The sequence below is a fragment of the Podarcis gaigeae genome (assembly GCF_964106915.1).
Source record: "Podarcis gaigeae genome assembly, chromosome: 8".
Taxonomy (NCBI): Eukaryota; Metazoa; Chordata; class Lepidosauria; order Squamata; family Lacertidae; genus Podarcis; species Podarcis gaigeae.
The window spans coordinates 21163907-21182218 of NC_139684.1; the positions used below are offsets into that span (position 1 = coordinate 21163907).

The 18312-nt window shown below is 40.5% G+C and overlaps 1 protein-coding gene across 6 annotated transcripts in view; it reads left to right on the forward strand.

The window, feature by feature from the left end:
• Nucleotides 1-17517, forward strand: part of PRKCZ (protein kinase C zeta) — a 90615-nt gene extending 73098 nt beyond the window's left edge. For all 6 annotated transcript variants that reach the window (XM_083752667.1, XM_083752662.1, XM_083752665.1 and 3 more), the window contains 10 exons: nucleotides 1099-1287; nucleotides 2905-3002; nucleotides 6662-6748; nucleotides 7680-7815; nucleotides 9046-9133; nucleotides 9941-10060; nucleotides 11663-11742; nucleotides 14095-14184; nucleotides 14843-14958; nucleotides 17029-17517. In XM_083752667.1, the coding sequence (XP_083608793.1) occupies nucleotides 1099-1287; nucleotides 2905-3002; nucleotides 6662-6748; nucleotides 7680-7815; nucleotides 9046-9133; nucleotides 9941-10060; nucleotides 11663-11742; nucleotides 14095-14184; nucleotides 14843-14958; nucleotides 17029-17116 (1092 nt within the window). In that variant the 3' untranslated portion in view covers nucleotides 17117-17517. The remainder of the gene's footprint in view (nucleotides 1-1098; nucleotides 1288-2904; nucleotides 3003-6661; nucleotides 6749-7679; nucleotides 7816-9045; nucleotides 9134-9940; nucleotides 10061-11662; nucleotides 11743-14094; nucleotides 14185-14842; nucleotides 14959-17028) is intronic.
• The last annotated feature ends 795 nt before the right edge of the window (nucleotides 17518-18312 follow it).

The following is an 18312-nucleotide window of genomic DNA, read 5'->3' on the forward strand; positions in this document are numbered from 1 at the left end:
CCTTCCTGGGCTGTTTAATGCACTGGTACATTACTGAAGTTATATGATCTAATTGGTGAGCAGTTCTTCCAGGGAGCCTAGTCTTCTGTCTCCACCACATGCTTTTTGTATCATACAGCCATCAGAGGAAAAAGCAACTGCACCTAGGAATCCTTCGATTGTTCATTGATACAGCTCCATCTAAGAGCTCCTGCCATGTATATGAAACTAAATTATCCCTTATTTGTATGAAACTAATTATCTTTTGTAAGCTACCTTGGGAGGGCATTGCCCTGAAGAGCAACATACAAGCTCTAAGAATATACAATCAAAACCGAACAGGACTGCTGAGTTTCAACCTTTCTCCCAATAGTTCAACCCTACTTTTACCAACCAATGCCTCTAGAAGCTGAAAGGTCATTCCACCAGGGGAATGGCCATTTCTAGCCTTCATTGTAGGTTTGTCAGTAGAGGAGCTGCGCAAAGCTTCCATGTAGTCCACACCATCTATGTTTCTGAAACACTGTTGTCTAGAACCTCCCAAGGGTGCAACATTTTCCTCCCAGGTATGTCAGCTCACTAATCTATCATATATAGGAGACTGCAAAAAGGTCACAAAGAAGACTGGTAGGTTACTTATCTGTCAGTGATGTTCTTTGAGTGGTCACCTCTGCAATCACACAACATTGCCCTCCTTTCCATTGGGCAATGTTGTCCTGTGCACCGGGAAAGTTGCAGCCATTGAGAAGGAATGTGCTCACCCCCTGCCTTCACTGGGATTTCCCTTTTGGGGAATGGAGGAGGCAATGCCTGCTTCCTGACTAAAGCACTAAAATGTTCTTTTGAAGCACAGGTCTTGTGCACATAGCAGTACAAGGTGCTACTCACTTTAAATACAAGCAACAGTGCTGCTGATGAGACCTCTGTGGGCAAGCTGATACTGGAGAAGAATGATTCACACTCACCTAAGACAAGTGTTGAAAATGAAAGGATATTTTTATTTATTTAAGTATGATTGAGCAGGAGCAGTATTTAGCAATTTTTATGGTATGTTAAGCTGTCAATGTTTGTTTGTTCAAAAGGCTATTTGGTGTCTTACCTGCTTGCCTCTCCTTATAGGAGCTCAAGCCAGTTATTGATGGAATGGATGGAATTAAAATCTCTCAGGGGCTTGGTCTACAGGACTTTGATCTAATCAGAGTTATTGGACGAGGAAGCTATGCCAAAGTTCTATTAGTGCGGTTAAAAAAAAATGATCAAATTTATGCGATGAAAGTAGTGAAGAAAGAATTAGTCCACGATGATGAGGTAAGAGCTTAATTCAGCGCATTACATGAAATCACAGAAGCATAGCAAAGAGAATTAATTATAAGGGGAAAATGTATGGTTGATTTGATCATAAATTTCAGCCCTCCTCAATCGATGAACACGTAACAATTGTTGCCATTTTGGTTAGACACAGTAGGCAAGATGACTTTGGGGCAAAATCTATGGGAGATCTATTATGATATCACCCTTAAAAAACCCAAAACCCTTCATCCACATAATTTGCATGTGGCAATTTTTTTCTTAAATGTATTTACTACTTTTCATCGAAGGATCACAGGGCAGTTTACAATATACAATTGATGTTGGCAGAGAGGGTATTGCATCACATGTCATTTGGCCCTTTGTTGTCTCTGAAGGTGAGCAGACCTATGCTCAGCCAATTACAAAAGGCTACTGGTAATCCCTTGTATACTCCTGAGCTTCTAGGGAATATGCTGGCAAAGCAGTACCAAGCAGGATTGAACTCTCCACTCACCAGCTCATGAGCAGAAGATTCAATCCTCTTCTCTGCAGGGGTCTGCTTCTCCAGCATGAAACAGGACTCAGGCTATTGAACCTTGTCCACCCGCTGATGTTTCCCAGTGATGTCATCTGATTGATAGGTGGACTTGGTTTGGGGAAAATGGCCCTGCTGGCCAAGTTATACCCCCTGGCAGGCTGAGACCGGCCCACAGGCCAGAGGTTCCCCACCTGTGATTTAAATGAACAGTTTTCCCCACTGATGAGAAATGGAGATAACCCCAGCTGCACAGAAACAGTTCCTAGATTTTTAGGTGCGTAAATACATATGTACATACATGCATAATTTTATTTGTATGTCATCTTGTTTCCCAAGAAAGACAGATGTCAGCAAAAAAGCAAAACCTTTTCATAGCCAAAACCATGCTCGAGGCAACCTACAACATGCAAAATACCATATAATTACAAACAAAGCAAATGTAGTCATAAACAATAAATAAACATCAAAAAGTACACAATGAATTGAACAGTTTCCACATAAATAATATAAAAAATAAAGCTACAAAACATTCATATCAATAACTGCTACCAAAAAAATATCAATAATAGCAACCCCCCCAAAAAACCCGAGTCCAAGAGTCTGTTCAACAGCCTCAGCTTCTGCAGCTGGAGTCAATCAAGGCCAGGTAGAAAAGGGCCTGCAAGGCAGGAAGCAGGTCTTTCAGGACTCACAACCAAGAAGTGTATTTTTAAAAAACACAGATAACTTGAATCAGAATTTGGTCAAAGTTATATGAAAGGGAGCATCCCCAAGTTCATTTTAACCAGAGTTAACAATTTTATAGAATGATTCATTCAAGAGTAAGGTGTGTGAGGATGGAAAAGAATGTGTTTTCTCTTTCTCACACACTCACCCAAACCTTAATTTTCTGATTTTTAGTGCTTCTGGAACTTTAATATTTTGCACATACAGGCAGGAAAATGTTGAATGGGTCAGGACATCAGTTTAAAGCAAATGCTTTAGCAGTGATATAAATATGTGCAAGAAGAATATAAATGTGTTTGACTGAACTTCTTGGTGTTGTCCACAGCCTGTTGTACAGCTGCCATTGTAATGATCAAATTACTCTGTTTCAGGATATTGATTGGGTGCAGACAGAAAAACATGTGTTTGAACAGGCATCCAGTAATCCGTTTTTAGTTGGCTTGCATTCCTGCTTTCAAACGACAAGTCGGTAAGTGAGCAAATCCTTATCTTTTTACAAAATTTAAGATAACTACTTTCAAGAACCTTGATGGACACGGCAATCTCTGCATATCTGTGCTAGAGCTTTGCTACCAGAGTGAACTGAAGTGAGACTTATATGCTGTACAGTGGAACCTCGAGTTGTGGATGTAATCCGTCCTGGAGGCACGTCCGCAACTTGAAGCATTTGCATCCAGAAGCGCTGCGTCTGCGCATGCGCGAATGGTGAAACCCGGAAGTAACCGTTCCGGTACTTTCGGGTTGCCGCGGGACGCAACTTGAAAAGATGTACCCTGAAGCAGATGCAACATGAGGTATGACTGTAGTCTTCTTGACTCCAGGAGAGTGAATGGCTTGCTGCCATTGATTAATTCTTTCTGGCCCTTGTTACCATTCTTGCTCAAATTTTACAAATCCCAGCGAAAGTTTACAAATCCCAGCGAAAAATCAACAAGAGAAATAAAATGCAAATTCCTCACTCAAAAATGAACAATGCTACTTCGGTTTAATGATGCTTCTACATTTGGAGGGAAATGGTGTGTGTGAGTAGTAGTGGAGGCTGGAAAGTGTGTTTGTGTATGACTGAGAGAACGCACAATAATATATCTGTCAGAAGATAGTGCAGGATACTGTCATCTACCTATCCTCATTGTGATCTGTCCAAAAAGAGAGAGCGAGAGCGCAAGGGTTGTCATCAGAGTGAATCCAAAAGAAGGTAGAGCAGGCAGGCATCAGTCACAGAAGAATTTACTGGGCAGGGAGCAGTAGATGAGGGGATGCAGAGACAGGCACTAAAAGTTCAAAGAGTCAGTCAGGCTCAGTGCATGCCAGCAAAACTGCTCTCCTGAAATCACACTGAGTTCTAGGCTTCAAGATCATTTGTAGTCTTAGGGCAGATCCACACCATACATTTAAAAGCATATCCAATGCACATTTAAAGAACATGACTCTCTGCCAAGTATCCTGGGAACTCTTCTTTCCCCTTCACAGAGCTACAAGTCCCAACATCCTTAACAAAACTGCAGTTCCTAGTATTATACGGGGGAGAATTCATTTGCTTTAAATGTGTGTTGGGTGTGCTTTAGACATATGGTGTAGATATGCCCTTAGAAAAGTAAGAACTAACAGAAGATCAGATGGAAATGGTGTGGTAAAAACTAGCTGCATGATTCCTCTGTTGACCCCAAATGAAGATTTTAATATGCAGTGTGCATATTTAACATGTTTTTGAACAGGATATAAATTTGGACGATTAAAAGGCCCTTCTTAATTAATCCTCTTCTAGAATGCACCTTGGCATTTGTGTGAGTTTTTATTTATTAATAGTGCCTTCTGTCTTTCCATTGGATGGCATCTTTATGCATAGCACAGCTTGAAAAACAGTTTTGGGTTCTTTTGGGAACACACTTAATAAACTCTTAGCTGCCGTCAAAGTACTAATGGATTTTTTCTTGTCTGCATGAGCTGAAATACTACTTCAGGTTTTTTACTACTTCAGCTTTTAATAGTCGCACAAAACGTATTGTCAGGTTCAGGGGTTGAGACTCATCCCAGGAGACTTTGCAGTGGTGTCCAAACTTTTTTCAAAGAGGACCAGATTTGATGAAGTGAAGGGCTGAGAGGGCTGACCAAAGTTGTTGACCTTTTCTTAGGATTGAAGTTGTTCAGTTTTTTTTAGGATTGAAGTTGTCAAGGTTTTTGGGGGGTTTTACCCCAGGAAATAAACTGCCACAGGGGCTGGATTAAACCAACCAATGGGCTGGATTAGGCCCCTGAAACGAACTTTGGACATGCCTGCTTTAGGGAATCTGAGATATTCTTAGACATTCTGGGGGGATTTTCTAGTTCGTATGCCTGGCACTTCTATTGATGCCCTGGTCTCATTGTACAATAGTTTCCTTGTGATCATAGGGTATTGATGGTGTTCTTTGTGATGCCTGTTTACAAATAAACAACGTGAGCAGAGGAGAGCAGGCAGGCAACCAAACGGGCTAGTCTTCAAAGATCAGCCACCCAAGAACTCACCTGCTTGAAGCTGGCTGTTAAAAGGCAGCCTTGAAGAACTGCAAGGATGTGCTTCTTGCCAGCTAGCTGCAAAACGTAGCCTCATTTCTTTGGCCATAATTAAACCGCAAAGCTGTTTCAGTTCCTGTCCCTCCCTGTCCAGGTTTGATACAGATCCCAGCTATCGTAGACCCCTAATCAATCACCTTCAGTGATCAAATGATACTAAAGCTGAAAGGTAAAGGGCCATTTTGCTTAACCGCATAGCATACTTACAGCAGTATTTTAAAAGCTTTCATCGGTTGCCATGGTTGTAGAAGTACTTGATAGGGTATTGTCTTGAGAATATGTGGGAGTTCTGTGTGGCTGTCTAGACAGAGATTGTGTTCAAATTGGATGTACAGGGCATAACAAAAATATAATTCACAGCTGGAGGTGTTCACAGCATTACAGATGCATCTCACTATTTTTTGGCCTACACAAATCTGGTGTGGAGTCGCTAAGACAGTTGGATGGTGCCTTATATGTCTCCTTCCGACAACTCCTGCAGCCAAGCTGGTTCCAAACGTATTCCTCTGCTTTCCTTTGCACCACATCAGCAAGGCTGAGAGGGGGATCTGGTTGTCTGAGCACTGAATTCTGACTTTCAGTGCTCCAAAAATTTATTGAGCAGGATGAAATACTTGCAGTGTCCTGTGGCTTAAATTCCATTAACACCTCCCCCCTCAAAAAAACCCTCAATTGAGGACACCATACCCAACTTAAAATAAAAGAAAGTTGACCACCTGCCTCTCCAGATGTGAAAGTCTGAATGTCACAGTTCTGAAGTCAGTGTGTTTATGTATCCATGAAAATGAAGCATTTTGGAGTGGATGGGTTTGGGATTTATCCCATTTCTACTTGTACACTGATTACAAAAGACAGCAAGGAGATTTTACACGAGAACAAGTACAGCCCACCCTTCTGAGAGGAGAGGCCTTCATTCATTCATTCGTTCGTTCGTTTGTTTATTTACTTCTGTAAACGTATATCCTGCCCTTCTTCCTAAAGGGATCTCAAGGTGGCTAACAGATACATATTTCTGACAATGCAGAAATACCAATAAAAGCTTACAAAACAACCAAAGTAAAATAGCAAAATCAGTGGAAAGATTCTTAGACTCCAAAGTCTTGGCACAATAATGAAAGCCCAGGAGGATATGCTCTCTCATCAAGATCAAACCATCCTACCTGCCTTTTATCAGTTTTTCTATCTTCCATACTTTCTGGACTTAAAAATGGTATCCTGTCCCCAGGTCTGGATTTATTGATCTTAAATAAGTGTAAGGGACAGGTATTCCATATGCCATCAACATTACAAGCTGAAGTCTTGATGTGGCCCAAAATAAAATGAATGTATTCCTATATATGTTGCTTTTTATGCCATAATATGTCTTAAACAGGAGACAATGTTTTTCAATAGTAAGACACTAAATAGACTAACAGCATACTGTTGGAGTGTGTTCCACAAAAGTCAAATAAGAGGGTTGGTGAACCGATAATTCTCTTCTGTAATTAGAATGTTACATGACTGCTTAATGCTGATTGGCTTGTGTGGGCAATTTCCTCAAGCCAGATAATCAGAACTTGCATGTTATACTTTCAGGTTGTTTCTTGTTATAGAGTACGTGAATGGGGGCGACCTCATGTTTCATATGCAACGGCAAAGAAAACTCCCTGAAGAACATGCAAGGTATTTTAAGCGGCAGCTAAAAATGCATTGTTCTCTTTTTGCAGATGCCAACAACTTGTTTAAATCAGCTTAGTTCCACTGAAGTTGTAAGTGTATTGTTAAAGCTTTTGGCAATGTATGGGTTGCCTTAAAGAGTTTTACTTAGCAGGCAAAATGTTGATCGCCCAACTCTAGAGTCTGGGTGCAATCCCTTGGCTCCTACTACCTGAACTTCTGTGAGAACTTCTGTGAGATTTCTTATGCTCTCTTGTTGCCTGTTTGTTATATTGCCCTTTATTCTTTCTAAATGTGGCAAGATTGGTGCCACAAGCACATATGGAACCAATTTTGCTGTGGAGGCCGGTCCATTAGGACAAATGAGGCACTGCCCCACCAAGCTCATTCTGCCCTCAGTCAGCCCTAGCCTGCTCACCTTTTGCCCTGGAAGAGCTCAGCAGGCTGAAGGAGGATGGGGACAAAACTAGAATTAGTTTGGGCAGGGCACACCTTTATCAGCACAACCAGACGCCTTCATCTGCCCCAGCTGCAACAAAACATGTCTCTCCTGTATTGGTCTCTATAGCCACAGCAGGCACTGTAACTCCAGTGGTTTGACTTCACCCCCGAAGGGGCACTCTTCCGTTGTCTCCTGAGACGGATGGATGCCAACATGTCACTGGCTCTGGCTTCACCTACTGCTTGGGCTCACCTCCTACCACCCAACAATTCTCAATGGGTGACAGCCACCACTGATATAAGAGTTATCAAAAGAGCGTGGCATCCTGTTTGGGGTTTGATTTAAAGTGAGATACTGGTTTAAACACTTAGCATGTGAGCTTCTGAATCAAAACAAGATTAGTGTAGATGCTCCTCACATTCGGACTGGGGAGTGTATTTTTTTTTTTAATGCATTTTATTAACACTGCTCTTAAAAGTCACTGTTTCATTTAAGGTTCTATGCTGCTGAAATCTGTATTGCTCTCAACTTCCTACATGAGAGAGGCATAATCTACAGAGATTTAAAATTAGACAATGTTCTCCTGGATGCAGAGGGTCATATCAAGTTAACAGACTACGGTATGTGCAAGGTAAGTTTACTCTTCAAGCCTTTGGGCTTTTTTCATCATAGTGTGTTTTTTTTTTAAGCAGAATTGATTATACTGGGAGGAATTTGAGAAATGTTCTCGCACTCCCCCCCCCCCATTGAAGTAACTATCAGGCACATTACTGGTCTTTGCAAAAGACTTTCCCTGTGTCTTTGTACTTCCTTCTAGCCGCAGTGCAGTTCCACTTCTGGGAAGGGTGCATACATAGGCCAGTCCCAGCCTTTCCCACAGCCCCTTAGAAGCATGAGGTACGCCTTACTATTTCCTGCTGTACCTCTATCAAGCAACACACCCTCCCTCAATTTACTTTATTTAGGCTGCCTCCATAGCGCATCAGGAAGCCACTGTGTAGATGTTCTCCCATCCCTTAGCATGAGAATGGAAGGCAAAAGAAAAATTAGCCGAAAATACTGAAGGTAAACAAGAACTGTGCATGGTGTAGATAAAATGGAGAAGTTTCTCAGACACATAATACTAGAACTCAGGATCATCTATTGACACTGATTAGCAGAAGATTGTGGATAGTTAGAAAATAGTAGTACATTACGTAGTACATAATGCACTAGGGGAAAATTAAAACTTCTAGTTTAGAAGACTTTAAAAGGGATTAGAGGAGATGTCTATCAATGGCTACTAGTTGTGATGGCTGTGTGGAACTGCCATTCCCCTGCATGGAATTCTGTGCACTCACCTATTGCTACCAGGCTAGTGATTAAATAACAATGCTATAAAAATAAATTCTTCAGAGTAACAGCTTCAGTTGCATTAAGTGGTGTGTGTGAAATGCTTTTACTTACTTTGCCAAACCTTTATTAGGCATTACAAGTATAGGCCATCATAAACAATAATAAAATATCCATATACAGTGGTACCTTACAGATGCTTCAAGTTACAGACGCTTCAGGTTACAGACTCCACTAACCAGAAATAGTACCTTGAGTTAAGAACTTTGCTTCAGGATGAGAACAGAAATTGCGCAGCGGTGGCGCAGCGGCAGAACGAATTAAGTTCTTAACCCGAAGTACCACTGTATAAAGTTTTAAAATACATACAAATAAACAGCCATGTAAAATATATAATGTGTGAAATGCTGAATTTTTCAGGTTTTGTGGAGGAGTCCTGGGAGTGTGGCATCTCCTGCTCCTGACTAAATGGAAATTTCGGAAGGTCATGTTTCTTTCATACATAAACTGTTGTGTTTTATTTCTGCAGGAAGGATTGGGCCCTGGTGACACTACAAGCACTTTCTGTGGAACACCAAATTACATTGCACCAGAGATTCTACGAGGAGAAGAGTACGGTGAGTTGTTATGTAGTGTGTATAATGATTTAATTGCTGCAAGTCATTAAAGTTCTAATTTCAAGAAGGTATTGATGTGCTGCTTATTTATTTATGTGTATGTCTTTCCCCTAATAACTAGATGCCAGGGTAATAGCAGGGTTTGTATGTTACTTACTTTTTTGTGTGAAGGAAATTGTTGAGTTCTTTTTTAAATGTGCATTGTTCAGAAGAATTGTAAGACTGGCTCAGTACTCTGTGCCTGGAGACCAGGTAGCCAAACTCAAATGAAGTTTAAAAAAGAAGAAGTTTGCCGTCATCCTCTGTGGTTCAAGATGTAATGGCATGTAAGCTAACAAAGAGCAAAATTTACAACAGCACAGAACAGCTAAAGATTGAGTGATGTTTTCCCTCCTGCCGCATTGCTGTTCTGTGCCGCTGTAAATTTTGCTCTTCCTTAGTTTTGTGATTTTATTTTATGATTTTAATACAATATATTAATGTAGCATTGTATCCAATTTTAATCTTACTCAGAGTAAACCCATAGAAGGTAATGTACATGACTAACTTAAATCCACTAATTTCAGTGCTCTGAGTAGGACTAACTTTGGATACAACACACAATATATATTTAGTGAAGAATGTAAGTATAAATAACAAAGACAATATTAACTTTTTTGCTGTTTGTGTTTGGCTTTATTTTCACAGAGGGCACAAAGTGCTCAGTGATTTGTAAAACACACAACAGAAATGAGTACAAACAAGGATATGAAATGATGCTTGAATGTATGTGCTGCTTGAACTTATGAATCTCAAATATTTTTACAGGGTTCAGTGTGGATTGGTGGGCACTTGGTGTCCTAATGTTTGAAATGATGGCAGGAAGATCTCCCTTTGATATTATTACAGACAATCCAGATATGAACACTGAAGATTACCTCTTCCAAGGTATTGCTGTTTAATTTTGTATGTATGTATTTCTTGGATTTATATCACATGCTGAAAGTCAGTGGCTCTCCAGGATCTTGTACGTCACCAACTACCTGAACCATGGTTGCTTCTTGGGCAGGCTTCCTCAACCTTGGTCCTTCAGATGTTTTTGGCCTACAACTCCCATGATCCCTAGCTAGCAGGACCAGTGGTCAGGGATGAACATCTGGAGGGCCGAGGTTGAGGAAGCCTGTTCTTGGGCATTCTGAGACAATATAATGAAATAGCACTTTCAGTTTTATAAGTGGCCTGTATGAGCTAGTGGGATTTGCCAGTCAGGACAATTTAATAATTCTGTGTACTTACTAATTAGAGTACTAATTACTAATACTTACTAATTATCTACTGTTGTCCCATTACTATAGAACATCTGTTTAGAACTTGATCTTCTCTTAAAGTGCTTCCCAAATCCACTCACCAGTAGAGGACACCCCTTCCCCAAGTTTTCTTGTAATTGCAAAGGTTGTTAAAGGAGGAGAACTGTCTGTCTGGATTTGCAGAAGGCATAAATGGTGCCACATCTGCAAAGTCTTTGCTGGAACTTAAACAATCCAGGCTTCTGTCGTACAGAGAACTTGGGAAATGGTAACGACTACTTGCAAATCCCCATCCACACCTCCACAAACTGAAGAGGCAAAAGACTTGGGCCATTTCTTGTCTTCTAGAAAGCCCCACAAGAGGTGAAACAATATTCTGTCCCATCCCATAATTCTCTGGTACATGTCAAGGAGAGGGAGAATAGCTTATTTTAATCCACTTTCTCCATACCATGCATGAACTTATACACCTTGATCATGCCCACCCTTAACTTTTTTTAGAAAACCAGAAAGCCCCAAATGTTGCAACATATCTTCATAGGGAAGTTGTTTCAGCCAGTGTGGTGTAGTGGTTAAGAGCGGTAGTCTCGTAATCTGGAGAACCAGGTTTGAGTCTCCGCTCCTCCACATGCAGCTGCTGGGTGACCTTGGGCCAGTCACACTTCTTTGAAGTCTCTCAGCCCCACTCACCTCACAGAGTGTTTGTTGTGGGGGAGGAAGGGAAAGGAGAATGTTAGCCGCTTTGAGACTCCTTAAAGGGAGTGAAAGGTGGGATATCAAATCCAAACTTTTCTTCTTCTTAATTGTTTTAGTTGTCCTTTCCTGAACCTTTTCAGTCTTTACAATATTATTTCTGAGGTGTACCAACCAGAACTGTACACAGGTGTGGTTGTACCATGTTTTGTATATAATAGCATTATGAAACTGGCAGTTTTATTTTCAATCCCTAATGATCCTTGACATGGAATTCACCTTTTTCACAGCTGCTGCACACTGGGTCAATATTTGTGTTAACGAATATACTTTGTCTCTAAATTTCACAAAACAGAATCACAAACTTTCAAAACTATGCCCACTTACTGTAATCTTCTCTTTGCTTCACTCCAATTTCTGCTTTCCTGTTAGAGGCAAGCTTTCCTCTCAGTGCTGAATAATCTGCTCATACCTGGACTGTTTAGCAAGAATTATGGTACTGTATCAGAGAATAACATCTCTCTTTTTAAAATTAATCTCCTTTTAACAGTTATCCTTGAAAAACCAATCCGAATTCCAAGATTCCTTTCTGTGAAGGCATCCCACGTCCTGAAAGGATTTTTAAATAAGGTAAATTCTGCACACCTGATCTTTTGTTCTGTTCTTGTTTGTTCAAAACCACTTATTTGACTGATTTCTCTCTGCTTCCTCTATTAGCCCCGGAACAGCCATTCTTCTCTGGTTGGCATGGAATATATCCACGTGATGGATTGTGTTCAATAGTTTGCTTAAGGCAAGGCATGTGACTAACTGAACTGTTGGAGGTCTCTCTTTTCCTTAGTCTTCTCCTTCAGTTCAGCTCTTGCCTGAAGCAGATGTTGTCATCCTCCCCCTCCTATTCAGCTTTGTGCTCAGGTTCCTGTGAACTTCATCTTCCATCTTTTCCTGTATTTCACTGCTTCCTTTTCTTCAGCCCCTTTTCCCTGTTTGTTCAGCTCCATAAAAAAAGAAGCAGCATTCCTTGTACTGGCCTTTTCTTCTTCTTTCTCACTGGGAGTTTCTGAGCCACTTTTCAAAGGCAGCCCCATGTAGTATGTGTTACAGTAATACAAAAGGCATGTGACTGTGGCCAAATAAGACACCTCAAGGAATGGGCGCAGCTGGTGCACTAGCTTTAGCTGTGCAAATGCACTCCTGGCCACCGCAGAGACCTGGTGACACCAAACCCCAACACTCTGGGCAAGTGTCTTCATGTAAATATTAAATAGCATGGGGAACAGAACAGAACCCTGAGGGACCTTGGAGGCCAATGGCCAAGGCATCAAACACAATTCTCCCAGCACCACCTTCTGAGTACAACTATCCATGAATGAACGGAGCCACAGAGCTTTATCAAAGTTGTCTTAATCTCACAGATTTATTACTGATGCCTCTCTTGACATGGTGCTGCTCGTTGGCCATTCTTTTTCTGCCAGTGCGAAGACTAGAAGAACAAGCAATAAGCTGGCCTTTGTTTCCACTTCAAGGCAAACTTTTTTTGGCATAGGAAGAACTAATAGACCTTTTGTCAGTTTTAAAAGCCTTTTTCCTCCTTTCATCCTCAAATACTTTCCTATCGCTCCAGGGATTACAGATCCAAGAAACTGGTCTGGACCAGAATCCAGTTCTCAAGGCACAAGCCATTTTCTTGCTTCAAGACCAGCATTATCAGCCAATCCAAGTCTTGCAAACGACGTCTGATCCCCAGATTTTTATTCAGATGGCTGTCTCTACTCTTCTTACATTGCCCTTTTAACTCTTTTGTTTGGTCTGTTTTTTACACTTGTAAAGAATTGGAGCTTCCCTCCCACTGGAAAAGAGGTGGCCAGTCATGTTCTCCATTGTTTTCCTTCTGGAGTAATTTTGGGGTTTTCTTGTTCAGCCTGCGCTCTCTCTCAGGGTCTGGCCTTTTGTAGCTTGGCTATGGACAGAACTGGAAGTGGATCTATCATCTATCTATCTATCTATCGATCGATCTATCTCCATCCAACAGTTCAGCTAGCCACATGCCCTTGCATTAAGCAAATCATAGAACGCAACCCATCACGTAGCTGTATCCCTACACCAACCTAGAAGGTTCATTCATGGTAAGTGACCAGTGTGTCTTTCCCTCTCATAATTATAATTGTTTCGAGCATTTTAAATGTTGTTTTTTAACAGGAAGCTGTTTTTAGTATCACAGTTGTGGACATCATGTGAATGGATATGATTTTCTCCAAATTTCACAAAATAGAATCCTAAATAAAATGAGAGTAGTAAAATATAATGTCTAAAATTACTGAGCAGGTCTTATAAGCCCTTATCAGTAAGCATGCAATTCAATAGGCAGTTAGATATGGTGTGTGACCCTAAGCCCGCTGATCCACAAGCAGTTCTCAATAAATTCAGTGGGACTTTCTAAGCATGATTAGGGTTGTACCCATAGCCAATTTAATGAAAAAGATACATTTACTTAGGTAATTCTAGCAGTTTTCTTTGAAAAGAGTAGGTGATAAAATAAGACCAAAGTTTTCTTAATCTTAAATGGTGCCAAAAGAGCTTCTCTCCCAATACAAATAGCAGCTTTGGAGGGGTGAATTTCATAAGAACTGCAGCCTGTCTGTGTTGGGGGGAATAAACTCCTCTCACTGTGGCCCTAATGCTGAGTGGGCCCTCTAGTGCAGATGTGGGGAACCTGTGGCCCTCCAGATGTTAATGAACTACAACTCCCATCAGCCCCTGCAGGCATGACCAATGGCCAGAGATAATGGGAGTTGTAGTTCAGCAACTTATGGAGGGCCAAATGTTTTCTACACCTGCCTCTAGTGGTTGCTAGTTGTGATTTTTTTTTTAATGCTAATTATATTTCACAGCAGTTGTAGTTTGGCCTTACATATTTGTGCTTCTTGTACTTGTAGCTGTTGTTTATATCACGGACAAAATTAATTTTGTTCTTGCCTCTAGGATCCCAAAGAGAGGCTTGGCTGCCAACCACAAACTGGATTTTCTGATATCAAATCTCACACATTCTTTCGCAGCATAGACTGGGATCTGGTAAAGTTCAATTTCATATGTAACCCATTGTGGTGGTTCTTAGTTTAAAGTATTGATGCAAGCCAATATCACACTTAGCAAGTACTCTGTCAAAAATCTACAAGAAAATACAAACAAAAATCTACAAGACTCAAGGCAGGGTGCAGACGAAAATGTTTTGCAAACTTTAGAAGTAGCTGTTTATAATGTTCTGACAGCTACCCCATTTTACTGTTAAACTGCTTAGGAAACCTAAATAAAAGGTCTGGAATAGTTAAACTTGATATAAACAGATGGACTCTAGGCTCTAGGATACCAAACGTTATGCTAGGTGTTGGAATATCTTAGCAAAAATTATTTCCAGGTGGGTAGCACAAATTTATTACGGTATAAGTTTTCATTGGCTTGAGTCAACTTCATCAGGTACACTGCAAATACAGCAGAAGCAGAATTTGGGTGAGAGATGGTTTGTAATGGGAACCAGTTTAGAGCAGAGAAACACACAGACTTCACCACATCCAGCAGATGTCTTTCCCAGGACATAGCTTTTATATAGGCCTGCAGCAAACCTGGCCTGTTTTCCTAGCTTCCCCACAAGGAAGAGGACCAGAGATGTGCATTATGAAAAACAACAAACCCAAAGGGTTCTTAAGTTTCTGTCTCTTTATCCCCATTTCAGCTGGAAAAGAAGCAGGCAACCCCTCCATTTCAGCCTCAGATCACAGACGATTATGGTCTGGATAACTTTGATACCCAGTTCACCAGCGAACCTGTGCAGCTAACTCCAGATGATGAGTATGTTCTAATGTTGTTAAGCATGCTTTATAAGAAATGTATATTATGCAGGTCTTTAGACGTTATCAGATCTGATTTTGTGTGGACTGAATAGCTACTAAACCTGGTTATGCTCCTCATCAAAATAAAAGAGTGATAGAGAGCTTTTGTTGCATTTGCAGGCAATCAAAAACTAAGAAACCAAGGTGATAGTTTAGGAGAGACAACAGGGCATGGGACCAAGGGAAAGAGACTTCTGTTTTGGCAGCCATATACACTTCCATCAAAAAAATTTTAAGCAAGTGTTCACTATGTAGAAAGGTAGCATATAATTTCCACATCTTGCATCACTTCATGTCCCCTGCTTTTCTAACATTGGGAATGAAAAGTGTATGTTTCTATGTCTTTAGGCTGCCCTTATATAGTTATTCTTTGCTAGGGATCAGGATCCAAAGGACTGTAAGTGTATTGGGGTTTTTCCTCCCTCCTGCTGCAACCCCTTGAGATCCCCTAGAGGAACATCTGATGTCACATGAGGAGCAGGAGCTAGAAAACAAAGCAGGCAGTATTCCTTTGTCACAAAGGCATGCACTATAAGCTGTTGAGATTCCACTCTGAGGAATCTCCACACTGATGAGATTTGTACCTGCACAGAACAACTTGGCAGATTTGCAGAGATTTAGTCAGTAAACTAATGCTCACACCTCCGTCTGTGCAAGGGGAGATGCTCATAGTGAAAGGTGTAGCATGTGTGCCTTTCCACTTGCTCTTCTAACTATCACAGTAGCTTTGTAAAACACTCCACACTGAAGTGCTCACTTCAGTCTTTTAGTTAGATCTGTTTCTTCTGTTATTTTCCTTTCCTTTGGCCTCAAGTCCCAGGTTACTTCTGTTGGTCTGTAAATGTTTAGCAGAAAGTTACAACTTGGGCAGCTGTGTCTGTAGTGTAGTAGCCAATCATCAAGTACAGCCACTTTTGTGAATGGAAGCTCCCCATATGCTCTGTTTGGTGCCTCAAAACTGAAATCAAAGACTTTGTCCGCAGATTTGGAAATGGTGTTTTGATCTGGGTCAGCAACTTCTGCCATTTGCTTTCTAGAGTTGCATGCTCTTGCAATGAACTGTATCCCCCCCCCCACTCCGGTGCCACCACATATTCTGGGGCTTCAGTGTCATGCTGCCAAACCCTTCTTGTGGCTTTTTTTTACCACTGAGAGGTGAAAATGCCTTTGGTGATATCTAAATACTCTGCAAAGGAGGCAGATTCCAGAGCCGAGTGTAAGATGTCATCTATGCAGTTATGCAACCTTCCTCCATTGCTAATACCTCTTTCATCTGGCAGTGGTTAGAATCGGAGTGGCAAACCTGTGCCGCTTCAGATGTTGACCTCCCAACTCCTGTCAGCCCCAGACAGTATGGCCAATGCCCATTGTTAAGATCGCAGAAGGGAAGGACGTCTCTTGCAAAGACCTGTTTCTTGTTGTCTGATGTAGAGAGGTATATATCCTTTTAGAACATCCAAATTTCTTGCCAAGGCTTTACAAATTCATGTAATAAAACTTAAGGGGGAATGGGAAATCATTTATCCTATAAACGTCGGGGACTAGAAATGTAAACCACTATTATTAGCAGTATGCTTGTTATTAATATTTTTGTGTTTGTAGTCGTGGCTGCTCGCTAAACGCAATAAATTGAACTAACCGACTCAGCTGGCTGACAGTATAGCCAATAGTTGGGGATGGTGGGAGCTTTAGTCCAGCAATACTGTATCTGGAGGGTCAAGGATGAGCCCACCCCTAGGTTAGAAGAAACTGAGTGGGATGGTGCTTATCCTATTGCTTTATGCATTGCAGGGGGTTGGATTAGATGACCCTCAGGGTCCCTTCCAACTCTACAGTTTTATGGTATGTCCTTTTCTAGGAAGGATAAGCACCAGTTCTCCCTGCTACAGAAGTTCTAGAGACTTCTGTAATACCTCTGCACAAGTGCAGATCCCTTCTGTATGGCTGCACTGATGACCATTCAGTGTCTTACAAAACACCATAATGGTTGCAAACAAGAGATAATTGTGTATGTGTGTGTGTTTTTCAGAGATGTAATAAAAAGAATAGACCAGTCGGAGTTCGAAGGATTTGAATATATTAATCCATTGTTGCTGCAAACTGAGGAAACAGTATGAGAGAATGGCATCGACACAGAGGACAAATAATGTGAATGAACTTTGACATTTAATCCTTAACAACAGTATATGCATGCAAGGCTGGGGTAAACTGTAAGGTTTTGAGTGGAGACCAATGATGATAATTGCTGCTGAAAAATCAAAAAAACATGATTTTGGTAGGTGTCTTCCTCTATTTTTTTTGGAAAAAAAGAAGTTTGGGGCACTGACAGAGCTGGCTTCACAAAGAAATCTGCATTTCGTGCCTGCTTCATCAAGGATCAATAGTTGTTTGCATCCTTGGAAGAGAGATTCCAAACCACTTTCAAAGCTGCACGCTTCTGATGGACATTTTCATGCAATGAGCTACTAGAACAGTGTAATATCCTGAAGAATAAAATTGTTAGTGGTGTTGAAGCTTACTTTAGATGCCTTTTTTCACAAGTGGTACCTATCTTAAATGTCTGTTTTATATATATATATATATGTATTACATATATATATATAATGTGGAATAAAAGGAGTTGTGTTTTATTAGCAATTAAAACAAGTTTGGGTACAGTATTAAGTGCCTAAATGGATAAACTGCATAAAAATATTCCGTATTTGGTACACTTGATAAACCCTGGTAAGTTCTGGTTAAAGAAAAAAGTAGTATTTTACACATGGAACATAACAACTAACAGCTGCTATCTAACATTAACTTATATCTTCATAGAACTTTTAGACGGGACTTGGATCTCAGCAATAACAATTCCAAATTAGAATTTATCAATTGAAATATCTAGATTATGTTTAATGTGGGAGAAAACAAAATTTACCAAAATCTCATTAGAAAATTTAAATTTGCACATGGTGGATTTCTGAAAATACTTGAGCAGTGCCTACAATGTCTTGTGTTGTATACTAGATTTTTGAATAATATTTTTATCAATGCAATATTCAAAAGGAACAATGGAAGTGTAATAGATCATAGCCTTAAAGTTTTAAAGAAATGAATTATAGGATATCCATCAACATATTGCATTTTTTTCTGATAAAGCACACCTCCTATTTAAAACTATCTGCTTTGAAATGTTCAGCATCTTGTCACTAAGCTCTACAGGAGGATGTTTGGTAAACACAACACTCAAAGCAGTAATATAGTGATGGAGAAAATGAACAGATGTATAAATATTGTATGACTATAATATAAAATATGTCCATATTTCCTCTTT